The sequence below is a fragment of the Staurois parvus genome, unplaced genomic scaffold, assembly GCF_062004578.1.
Source record: "Staurois parvus isolate SC_StPar_1 unplaced genomic scaffold, SC_StPar_1.0 ptg000634l, whole genome shotgun sequence".
Classification (NCBI taxonomy): Eukaryota; Metazoa; Chordata; class Amphibia; order Anura; family Ranidae; genus Staurois; species Staurois parvus.
In genome coordinates this window covers 5,689,689-5,702,089 of record NW_028318430.1, presented here as the reverse complement: position 1 = coordinate 5,702,089, position 12,401 = coordinate 5,689,689, and the positions used below count along the sequence as shown (strand labels likewise).

The 12,401-nt window shown below is 44.6% G+C and overlaps 1 protein-coding gene and 1 pseudogene across 2 annotated transcripts in view; one reads left to right on the top strand and one right to left on the bottom strand.

Annotated features, from left to right (window-relative positions):
* Positions 1 to 12,401, bottom strand: part of NIPA2 (NIPA magnesium transporter 2) — a 52,860-nt gene that overhangs the window by 26,491 nt on the left and 13,968 nt on the right. The window contains exon 2 of one of the 2 annotated variants that reach the window (XM_089693509.1): positions 4,231 to 4,468. The exons of the other annotated variant lie outside the window; for it this stretch is intronic. Within the exon in view, the coding sequence (XP_089549635.1) occupies positions 4,231 to 4,369 (139 nt within the window). The 5' untranslated portion in view covers positions 4,370 to 4,468. The remainder of the gene's footprint in view (positions 1 to 4,230; positions 4,469 to 12,401) is intronic. 2 annotated transcript variants of the gene reach the window in all.
* On the top strand, positions 740 to 2,381 carry LOC149449233 (ribose-phosphate pyrophosphokinase 2 pseudogene; annotated as a pseudogene).

Sequence of the window (12,401 nt, the reverse complement as noted above, 5' to 3'; positions counted from 1 at the left end):
GTGCTGGACCTGCCAATTCTGGTGTTCAATGGCAAATGCCAATAGAGCTCTATGGCGCCGAGCAGTGAGCACAGGGCCCACTACAGGACGTCGGGTCCTCAAGCCACCCTCATGAAGTCTGTTTCTGACTGTTTGGTCAGAGACAATCACACCAGTGGCCTGCTGGAAGTTATTTTGTAGGGCTCTGTCAGTGCTCATCCTGTTGCTCCTTGCACAAAGGAGTAGATACCGGTCCTGCTGATGGGTTAAGGACCTTCTATGGCTCTGTCCATCTCTCCTAGAGTAACTGCCTGTCTCCTGGAATCTCCTCCATGCTATTGAGACTGTACTGGGAGACACAGAAAACCTTCTAGCAATGGCACATATTGATGTGCCATCCTGGAGGAGTTGGACCGCCTGTGCAATCTTTTGTAGGGTCCAGTAGTGACACTGACCCTAGCCAAATGCAAAACTAGCGACAGTCATAAAAGACGAGTAGGGAAAAAAATGTCAGTGGCCCCACCTGTAAAACCATTCATGTTTTGGGGGTCGTCTCATTGTTGCACATCTAGTGCACCTGTTAATTTCATTAACACCAAAGCATTTCAAACTGATTAGTCAATTAAACTTCTGGGATATTGATCTGGTCAGTTAAGTAGCAGAGGGGTCTGCTACTTAACTGACCAGATCAATATCCCAAGAGTTTAACTGACTTAATTCTATACTCCGATTAAAAAGTGTTCTGTTCCCCAGTTCCCTTCTCCCCCTCCCGCTGTTGCCTCTACAGCACCCACATGACACGGAGCCGTGCACCCTGATAACAGAAGGGAAGAAAGGACCCCCACCGTTGTCATTGCTAGCAGGCTCCTTCCTTCTTCCCTTCGGCTCTCCTCTCTGGTGTGTCCCTGTGCCAGGCGCCATGCCCAATATCGTGCTGTTCAGCGGCAGCTCTCACCAGGATCTCTCCCAGAAAGTGGCAGAGCGGCTCGGACTGGAGCTGGGCAAGGTGGTCACCAAGAAATTCAGCAACCAGGAGACCAGTGTTGAGATTGGCAAGAGCGTGAGGGGGGAAGATGTTTACATCATACAGAGTGGTTGTGGTGAGATCAATGACAACCTAATGGAACTCCTCATCATGATAAATGCTTGCAAGATTGCTTCTTCCTCTCGGGTCACTGCAGTCATTCCATGTTTTCCATATGCTCGCCAAGACAAAAAAGACAAGAGTCGGGCTCCTATATCTGCCAAGCTGGTTGCAAACATGCTGTCTGTAGCTGGAGCTGATCACATTATCACCATGGATCTCCATGCTTCCCAGATACAGGGTTTCTTTGACATTCCTGTAGATAATCTGTATGCTGAACCAGCAGTACTGCAATGGATTAGGGAGAACATCCCTGAATGGAAGAACTGCATCATTGTATCTCCTGATGCTGGTGGTGCCAAAAGGGTGACATCCATTGCCGATCGACTGAATGTTGAGTTTGCCTTAATCCACATGGAAAGGAAAAAAGCGAATGAGGTGGACAGGATGGTATTAGTTGGAGATGTGAAAGATCGCATTGCAATTCTTGTTGATGACATGGCTGACACATGTGGTACTATATGCCATGCTGCTGACAAGTTGCTTTCTGCTGGAGCGACAAAAGTTTATGCAATTTTAACACACAGCATTTTCTCTGGACCTGCCATTTCTCGGATCAATAATGCGGCGTTTGAGGCTGTTGTGGTTACCAACACAATACCACAGGAAGATAAAATGAAGCACTGCTCAAAGATCCAGGTAATCGACATTTCTATGATCTTGGCAGAAGCAATTAGGAGGACTCATAATGGCGAATCTGTGTCATATCTCTTCAGCCATGTCCCATTATAGACGGTTTTCTCCCTGCATGCAGCAGCCCTCTTGATTTTCTTTTTTTAAAGCAAAGTTAACCAAAAGCCAGTTAATAAAAATGCCTGTTAGCAGTTTCAGATACTGTACCCTTCTCTCCTATCCTTGGAAGAGTGCAGCTTAGTGAGAAGATTTTTTTGAATGCTTTCCGTTGATGGCAGTGCTGAAAGCAACCTTGGGTTCCAGCTATACTTACCTTGGTATTTAATAAAACCTCTGTGTATGTTTTGGATACATTACGGCTGTATACTTGCACAAGATGATTTATTGGTGAATGCCACCAGTTTGTTCTGACACTTTGAATGTTACCTTTTACAGTGAAAGGCTTTGGGAGGCTTGGGTTGTTTGGGAAGGGTAGGGATATGATATAAAGAAATCCTATTTTGTACTGTATGCAGTTGAAATATTAATCTTAGCAGATGTTTAATATTTCGTATGTTCTTACTAGACTGTAGGCTATTTTGTAGTGTACAACTTTCAACATTAGTAAAGCTGGCACATCGGTGTACTTCTTTATGTTGCACTGTCTATTTTTTTTCTCAGTGCTGTTACAAGTTTGTGTTAAGGTCCATTTCATGTTCTACATTTTCCATGTTTCTGTCTTCTCTGCCCATGACATTTGATAAACATCAGAAATGCAAGTAAAAGTAAGAATTTGTAGAACATTTCAAATCCACCTAAAACATAAGTAATCTTTTCGATATGCCCTATTTCGAAAGTTCTTGAGTGGACCTCATAAACATCATTGAGTTTCATAGATAAAAGCATACGTGATGCAGACTTTTAATGTTATGGGCAGTTCAAAATAGACTTCAGCACACAAGCCCCACTGAGTACTGAGCAAGGGCCCCTCATGAGAAGGATATCAGGATAGTGACAGGCTATGTATGTTCTACATTTTGTTGCCCAGTTTGACATCTTTTGTTGACTAGGGACTATGGCAATAGTTGGTACGTTGTTCCATAGAGATTAGCGTGCTCTACACAAGAATTACTTTCTAGTAACCTCTATTCCTGAGTAACAATTTACACAAAAGCACTGGAAGCTAAGTAGTTTGGGTGTAATGAAAGTGTTCGGAGGTTTGCTGAATTTCCATGGAACATAGTGTATGCATACATCAGGACATGCAGTAGGTTACCTATTGCCCCTCACTAATAATTTGCTCAGTATATTGCTTGGTATGATGCAAAATAAGCAAATGTAATGTTAAGATGGCATAACAAGGTACATTGTCACAACTGCTGGCAGAACTGTTAGAATATGAATAAACTACCAAGAAATTGTGTTGTACCAAAGCTGATACAAGACAGAGCTGCACAATGTATCATCTCTTGTTTTTATGTTTTTTGTTTCTTCCAAATTGGTCTCTGTTGCAATTCATTTGACAAAAATTACTTTTTTTGCTTAAGCAACAATAAATTAAAGAGTGTTCTGTTAATTTTTCGAGCAGTGTATTAAATATTATATATATTGCTCCTACATGTAAGCATGGTGTGAAAATTCCAGCTAATGTCTGACATGTTAAAGTATCCCATATGGTAAACCCCTATCTTCATTGTCATTTGAGTTATCTCATCAATCAACGGGTTATCATAATCCTCAGATGGTCCTGGGGTTTGTATACCACACCAATACTAAAGGAATGTTCCCTCTCTAGTATGATGGCAGACCCAGAGAGTTTCAGGTAGCTCATTTGTTTTTTTTTATCCTCTTTCCGCCAGCTGTATGCATATATGTGGCCTCTTTGCAGGTGGGATTTAATGCTAAGCAGCCACACATATGCAGCCCTATGTAAACACTTTACTGTGCTAAGAGCGCACTCCCTGTGCATTCCCAGCACAGTAACAAGCATGCACTGGAAATCTCCCAATGTATACAGTACTTGTGCTCGGTAGCTTTCCATTCGTGTGACCACTGTGAGAGCCAATCATAGCAGTCACATGATTGGAATTCCCGCCTCCCGGCATTTAGAGCTTCTGAAAGGGATGGGGGGTGGTGGAGGGAAAAGGTTAATAAAAGCTAAATTACATGCTTCCTGTCACTTTAAATAATTTGTTTGGGCCGGTGATCTTTACCCGTACTGGTAACCATGATCTCTGGGACAGGAAATGAGGAACATCCTCCTAAAAGGGACACAAACTGCAATCCAAACCTGACACATACTGTAGCCACTTTACTACAAAACTTCGGTCTGTGTCTCTGTAGGAAAAATGCCTCCTCAGTTTCTGTGTTGGTAACTAACTGGGACTGGAAATGAGAAAATATGTATTCAACAGGAAAAAAACAACAGTGAAAGTGCAGTGTTTGTGTATACACAGCAGTTCTACATATCTGTGCGCAGTACTTTAGCTGTATACCTGCTCTCATAGAGCCCTTCCTGGCCAGCCGGAGAAGTCCTTTCTTTTTTAAGATGAAGCTTCCTCCAATGAAAAAACTGGAGCTGATCGCCAATATGAGCCCAATATAAAAGTCATATTTTCCCTTGTCTTGGCTCATCTTGAAATGCCGTTAATCCAATCACATTGGTGTCTGTGCTACAGACCCAGGCACACTGACAGAAGAATACGGTTTCTTAGGAGGAATACACGATTACATCTGTAAGTAAAAATAGGAGTCAAATACTTTGCGGTAATTGGGAGGAAAACAAAAATAAAAAACGGGGCTGATGTGAAAAAAACATGTTATAAAATCAAATTTTTTATACTTGTCATAAAATTCTTTTTTCAGACACTGATGAGGGACAAAGCTCATTTAAGGAACCATTTGGTTCTATATCTCCTCTACTAGTTTCCTGAACGAGTCAAGAAAGATAAGAAAAAAAATAGCTGTCCATGGCAGCCAATTAACTATCAACTACTGAGTCTGAATGGTTACTATAGACAAAAAAGCCTCTTCTAAAACTTTTATACATCAACCAAAAGGCTATCACAAACAGCAGTATACAGTACACCAGAGAATCACAGGCCAAAAACAAGGGGCTAACAACTGTCCATACCTAACACACACCAGGAAAGCACTGCATGACCTGGTATACTAAAAGCTGAACTTCAAGTGCATAGAAAAGCCAGTTGGCAAAAAAAACTGAACATTAGCCCTTTGTAAATACCTGTAAAGCAACATAGACTGGGAAGAACGGCACTGTGACCAGATGCAGACTGTGTGTAACACATCCAGTCCTTCTGCCCTTCTGCCAGGATCTCCCCTGCCCCAGAATTGGGCAATTCAGCTCTGAATAATCAAAGCATTGCCAGTACACAGAGAAAGTTCTGACAACTTAAGCAAACTAAAGCAGTCTGGCAATCTTTATCAAAAACATTGCTCAAAAGAAACAATGTTTCATTGTTTCATTTTGTAGTTGTTTCATCTACAGATCAAATGGATGAACTTCAATCTGCAGATGAAATCAGTTAAAGCAAACTGACAAAATAAAAAAGCTTTTTTGATTTTAATTAAAAGTTCCTCTGTTTAACCCCTTACTAACCCTTAGTTTACACTAATCAGCCCTAATTAAAAGAGAAGTCTGGCTTTTTTTCCCCAAATTATACTTACACCCCGGTCACATCAAACCCTACTTTGAAATCATGCGACTTACAGTGAAGTTGCACAATTTCAAAGTCGGATGACGTGCCGATTACAGGAGCGATTTGCATACAGATGTCTATGCAAATCGCACCAAAAGTAGTGCATATACTACTTTAGAAATTGGTGCAGTTCCGACCAAGTCGGAACCGCACCGATATGACCGCTCTAATTGCAGACAATAAGTTGCAATTTGGCATTCAATTTGCAAGTCACCTAGGTGGATGCAGCATTAGTCTGATGCTGCTTCTGTCCCCCGCTGCCTATAAGTGTGAGAACTCAGCAATCACTGATTGCAGAGTACTCACCTTCGCTGTGAGCACAGATAGTGTTCTCTGTCAGTCACCGCTGCCTGCTCTGATCCCCCCCCCCCCCCCCCCACCTACTCACTGGAATGCTGGGTTGTGCAGGGGGCTTTGGCTGTACTTCTCCTTTAACTCCTTATTCTGCTCCATTCAATTATTATTTTCCAGGTTATTTTTTTGTATTGGTTTCTATTTTATTAACTAATAATATTTAATATTTTTTTGGTTGCTTTTTGTTTTTTTCAACAATATTTTTACCTCTAACATATTTACAAATTTCACATTTTAAAAAAAAAAGCACAAAATTGAAAAACCCACTTTATTTCATTTGTAAACTTTGCAATGCTTTGTACCAGAATCATAATTTTAGTGTCATTTTAAACAGGACAAATTACATAATAAAATCTGCAATTTGTAGGTGTAGTAACACCATTTTTAAACTAACATTGCTCAAAAAAAGAAAAAAGCGCATTTTGTTATGTTTTCCTACATTTAATTGTTTAAGGATTGTGTAAAAAAAACATTGTTGCAAGATAATACTCACAAATATAAAGATTTGTCCAAAGATAAAAACGTAATACAAATATTGTTTTTTTTTTTTTTAAGTAATGACTAAGTTATTGCAGAATAAACAGGCCCATAGCAAAAATGTAAAAATTGCTCTGGTCCATAAGGGTTGAACAGGTGTGAGAGGCAAAGTGGGTATACATGTGAGGCTCTGCTGCATGCTCAGTACTATTCATATAACACTAAGGAGTTTCCACTTAAAAGAGAAAACAGATTGTCTATGTACTTATACTCCTTCCCTTACCAATCACAGGCTGATGTGGTCCCGGATCAGGATGTGTATTTATTTCAACTGCTTTTTACTACCGAGAGGTCTAAAGAAGTGCAATACCTGGCAGTAGTAGCAGAGAAATCACCAGACTGGTTGAGGAGAATTACAAAGCTTGGCAGGTAAAACAATTTCCACTATGTGTACATCTAGTGTGTATTTAACTTAGTCTGGAGTTTAGCTTTTAGGAAATTCCTACAGGTAAAAATTACATTAGGTCCTAAAATGCTTTGAAGGTTATTAATAACTGCAGGAATCTGTTTGGTGACCATATATGCACCTCCAACATGTGCTTGGCATTGCTGTCAACATAGGCTGGGAAATAGACCTTTAATCACAGTTAAAGCACCTAGTTGCATTATTCAAAACCTCTATCCAGAAGGCACAACATGAGTGGTTCTCAAATAGAAAAAAGTGGATGACTGCACACTAGCACTTGGAAGATCCAATAATTGTTTATAAGTGATCCATCGATAAAAACATTACAGCCATTTAAAGATAGGTGAAACTGTTAATGCATTTCACGCTGGAGGCGCTTAATCACCATTGGTTATGATTAAGTGCTTAAACAATTTTTGGATCTTCAAAGAACTAGTGTGCAGTCATCCACTCTGTGCATGAATGACGTGGCCGTCCTTTTCAATTTTCTACGTGGCGCAGTCACTTTCAAAATGTGACAGTGGGTGTGGGGAGAAGCTCCCCAGCACGCTGCCACAGGGAGGGGGCGGATCGGAGGGCGAGGAGTTAAGGTGCTGGATGCTCAACATGGTACACCATAAGTAAGGATATAAAATGTATATAAAGGTGAACTTATGCTTTGATGCATTCTCTGCAGTAAGGTAAAAAAAACCTTCAGCTCCCCCCCCCCAGCCCCCCTAAATACTGAGTCTGATCTCCATCCAGCGTTGGCTCCTGCTGCTGTCAATCAATTCCTGTGAAGACGAAGCTGGGGGTGCTGTGTTTGTCAACAGATGCATATATCCTGGCTCTGGATTGAGCCGCACAAGTGCCCCTAAAGCAAGCGGCTTGCTATGAGGGCACTAGGAAGGGAGGAGGAGCCAGGACCACCAGTGGGCAACCACAGAATAGGAGATTCGGGGCTGCTCTGTGCAATAGTTTTGTGTAAGTATGATAAGTTTAATTTTTAAAAAATCAAACCTCTAGAATTACTTTGAATAGGTAAGTGTAGAGGGGCTGTTTTCATCAACTGAGAAATTGAAGTCGCTAAATTGATAAATAGGTTAAACCTGAACATACAATACACTTGATAGAAAACTATATGCCAAAGGATTTGTAACTCTGTGCAACCAGCTTTGTAGTCCAGACAATGCTGCCAAACAATAAATTCAGGCCTACAGTAACTGTACAACTTGCTCAATAACACCTGAAAAAACCACCTACTTTGTTGGACATTGATGTGGTTACACTCTGCTTTGTCCTCTGGCAGCATGTGCACTGCAGCACAGCCTGGCTGCCTCTTAGTGCTGCCCTCCCAGGAGGCCAGTATCAAAACTGAAAGTCCCAGCCCTTTATTGCAAATCACAAGAACTTCTGATGTTCGGGAAAGATTGGGACATGAAGTTAGGAATCTCTTATGTTCACAGATGCTAGAATGTTTCCCTGCTGGAGCAAAGCCACCACTGAACAAACTGACTCCATATGAAATGTCTGAACCCTGAGAAAATTGTTCAGAATTTTGAGGTCCAGAATTGGCCAAACGTCGCTGTTGGGCTTTGGGGCTATGAACAAACTGGAGTAAAATCTGAAGAATCTTTTAGTCTCTGGAATCAACCCGATTACTCTTTATGCCAGAAGACTATCTAGCACCTAAAAGAGTAACAACCTCTTTTGCTAACATTTGACGTCATAAACCAGCCGAAAAGCTAATCTGTACCTGTGAGTGACCATACAAAAGGACCAGACTGTCTGAATTCACCTTTTGCCAAGCTTCCAAAAAAGCCAGCAACCTTTCCCTCACCCAAACAAGTGGGGGCGCCCCTTCACTGTGAAGAGGACTTGCACTCCAGTTTTGCTGATTTAACTGACCAGACCTTCCTTTTTTTTTTTTTTGTGTTGAGTTTGAGTTCCCCCACTAGGACAGTAGCCTGAAGTGTCTGTTCAAGAAGAATCTATTGTTGTCATATAACAAGTGATTATTTGGTGTTCTAAATATAACAGAGGTTCAGATATAAAAAAAAGAAAATACCAAACATGTCATACTTACCTGTTCTGTGCAATAGTTTTGCACAGAGCAGCCCCAATCCTTCTCTTCTCGGATACCCCGCCGGTGCTCCTGGCCCCTCCTTCCTGCTGAGTGCCCCCTGAGCAAGCTGCTTGCTCTGGGGGCACTTGTGCAGGCTTGCTCCTGAGCCACTTGTGTGTGTCTATAAGACACACAGAACACGTCTCAGCTCCGCCCCCCACTCCCTCCTCCCTGGCTGTGATTAACAGCAGCGGGAGCCAGTGGCTGTCACTGCTATGTCTCAGCCAATGAGGAAGGAGAGACCCACAAAAGCCGCTGCTGTCGTGCACATGGCTGGATCAAGATCGGGCGAGTAAGTATTGGGTGGGGGGATGAAGGGTTTGATGGGGGAGCTGTACAATAAAGGTTTTTTTTACCTTCATGCAAACCTTCAGTCTTCATAACCACTTTAAGACAGAATGTAACAAAAAAAAATCAGCCTATTCTAAAAAGGTTCAAAGCTATTGAATACACTGAGCATATTCTGTTACATAGCAAAACTAAACTAGTGTTGTAAAAAAACCATAGCAAATAATGGCTACATAATTAGTATGCAGAAGGGTTTGTTGTAAATGTACCATTTCTTATAAAATTGATGAATTATACTAAACATAGATTATTCACAAACAAAATTTCCAGGAAGTAAATCTATTGGGAAAACGGCCTGATTCCATCTAAAATGTGACATCTGAGAACAATCTGTCCTGTATACTTGAGAAGCCACAATGTCTTTTCAATGACTATCACTTACATGCAAATGTGCTAAAACAAACTGGAAATACACAGTTGAAATGAGAAACACAGGAATGCCAATGGTGACAAGGACCTGTCTACAATGCAGGCTCAGACTGCAACAAAACCCAACTAAGGGTTTCCCCATATTCTTCCTAACAGCATAAAAAAGCTCTGCCTAAAGTTCCACTTCAAATAATTATAAACCTGATTCACTGGAAACATGTATTGGTGCAAAATCCTAAGTGTCTATAAAGTATAAATTGTATTGTGGTCAGGAAGGGCAATTATTCTTTACCACTTCATGACCACAATACAACTAATTTAGGCGTCTGTTTATGAAACTAAGATCAGCAGCGATCCTGAGGATCATCACTGATCTCAGACCATTAGTGGTTTATGAAACAGAGAAGATCGGCAAAGAATGTGTTCTCCGCTGATCACACAGAATCTGTCACTGACAGAAACAGAAATGGCCAGTGTATGAAGGAGCGATTTCAGCCCTTCACTGGCGATCTGTGTGAAAATTCTCACTGCCAGGGGGGGGAGAGAGAGGGGGGGGGGAGAGAGGGGGGGAGAGGGAGGGGGGGAGAAGGAGGAGAGAGAGGGAGGGGGAGAGAGAGAGGGAGGGGGAGAGAGAGAGGGAGGGGGAGAGAGAGAGGGAGGGGGAGAGAGAGAGGGAGGGGGAGAGAGAGAGGGAGGGGGAGAGAGAGAGGGAGGGGGAGAGAGAGAGGGAGGGGGAGAGAGAGAGGGAGGGGAGAGAGAGGGAGGGGAGAGAGAGAGGGAGAGGAGAGAGGGGGGGAGAGGAGAGAGGGGGGGAGAGGGGGGGAGGGGGGGAGAGGGGGGAGGGGGGGAGAGAGGGAGAGGGGGGGAGAGAGGGAGAGGGGGGGGAGAGAGGGGGGGAGAGAGGGGGGGGAGAGAGAGGGGGGGAGAGAGAGGGGGGGAGAGGGGGGAGAGAGGGGGGGAGAGAGGGGGGGAGAGAGGGGGGAGAGAGAGAGGGGGGAGAGAGAGGGGGGAGAGGGGGGGGGAGAGAGAGGGGGGAGAGGGGGGGAGAGAGAGAGGGGGAGAGGGGGGAGAGAGAGAGAGGGGGAGAGGGGAGAGAGAGAGGGGGAGAGGGGAGAGAGAGAGGGGGAGAGGGGAGAGAGAGAGGGGGAGAGGGGAGAGAGAGAGGGGGAGAGGGGAGAGAGAGAGAGAGAGGGGGGGAGAGAGAGAGAGAGAGAGAGAGAGGGGGAGAGAGAGAGAGAGGGGGAGAGAGAGAGGGGGAGAGAGAGAGGGGGGAGAGAGAGAGAGAGGGGGAGAGGGGGGAGAGAGAGAGAGGGGGAGAGGGGGGGGAGGGGAGAGGGGGGGGAGGGGAGAGGGGGAGAGAGACGGGGAGGGGAGAGAGACGGGGAGGGGAGAGAGACGGGGAGAGGGGGGGAGAGAGGGGAGAGGGGGGAGAGAGGGGGAGAGAGGGGGAGAGAGAGAGGGGGAGAGAGAGAGGGGGAGAGAGAGGGGGAGGGAGAGGGGGGGGGAGAGGGGGGGGGAGAGAGGGGGGGGGAGAGAGGGGGGGGAGAGAGGGGGGAGAGAGAGGGGGGGAGAGAGAGGGGGGAGAGAGGGGAGAGAGAGGGGGGGGAGAGAGAGGGGGGGAGAGAGAGGGGGGGGAGAGAGAGGGGGGAGAGAGAGGGGGGAGAGAGAGGGGGGGGGAGAGAGGGGGAGAGAGAGGGGGGAGAGAGAGGGGGGGAGAGAGAGGGGGGGAGAGAAAGGGGGGGAGAGAAAGGGGGGGGAAGGGGGGGAGAAAGGGGGGGGAGAGAAGGGGGGAAGGGGGGAGGCAAGAGGTCTCCTCAGAGAGCCACTAACAAAGCACCGGTAATTTCTTCTTAGTAAACTGAGTGTTTGACTGATCTATTACTGTGATCTCACGAGATTACAGTAACAGGAGCTGTTTTCTAGAGTTCAAAGCATTTGAAGATCGCTTCACTCCTCATTAGGAGAAGCGATCCACATCGCTTCATAATCAGGCACTCAGAGAAGAACTGTCTCCTCTGAGAATGCCAGAGAACTGAGCAGCGGTCATTTACCGCTGCATTATAAACGGACAGCTAAGTTCAAATGTGAAATAGCCCTTGACAATGTTAATAAACCCTACATCAGAGAACTATGAATGTACAACTCGGTGTGTTTCTAGTTCTCAGACCCAGTGTATCATACAAAATTAGTCACAGAGCTATGTTCAAGCTATCTGATGCAAACCGATGCTGCTAAACTTGGTCTAGGCATCTGAGCCTTAAAAGAGTCTGGTCACTAAAGGGTCAAAGGGTAAGTTTGCCTTTTCATGAAAAATGAAAAATGTCAACTCCAAATATCCTAGCCATGCCTCCTAACCCCACTGCACATAGCAACTGTGATACCCTGTGCTGTTGATGCAGCTGTCTGCGTGTTCCTGTCTGTATAGTGTGGTCACGCTGACCAATGAGCACTTGTCACAGCCCTGGAGTGAGAATTCATCATAATGCTCGCAGTGGCAAGCACTCATTGGTCAGCACAGCCACATGACCATGCTAACCAATGAGCAGCGCATCTAAGGCTTCTTCTCCTGCTAAGATGTTCCAGAAGAAAGCAGAGCTTCTCATTGGTCAGAATGTGGCAACGCTGACCAATGAGCGCTTGCCATAGCGGGCATCAGGATGGATACTCACTCCAGGACTGTGCACTGCAGTGTATTCAACACTTCCAGGTGTGTAAAGTACCCACTGCGCTTCTACACACTGCGGTTCCTCCTGCCAGCTTACGTCACTACAGAAAGTGGTGTACAGCAGGGTTAGCAGGTATGAAACCAACTCAAAGTGTTAAATGCCT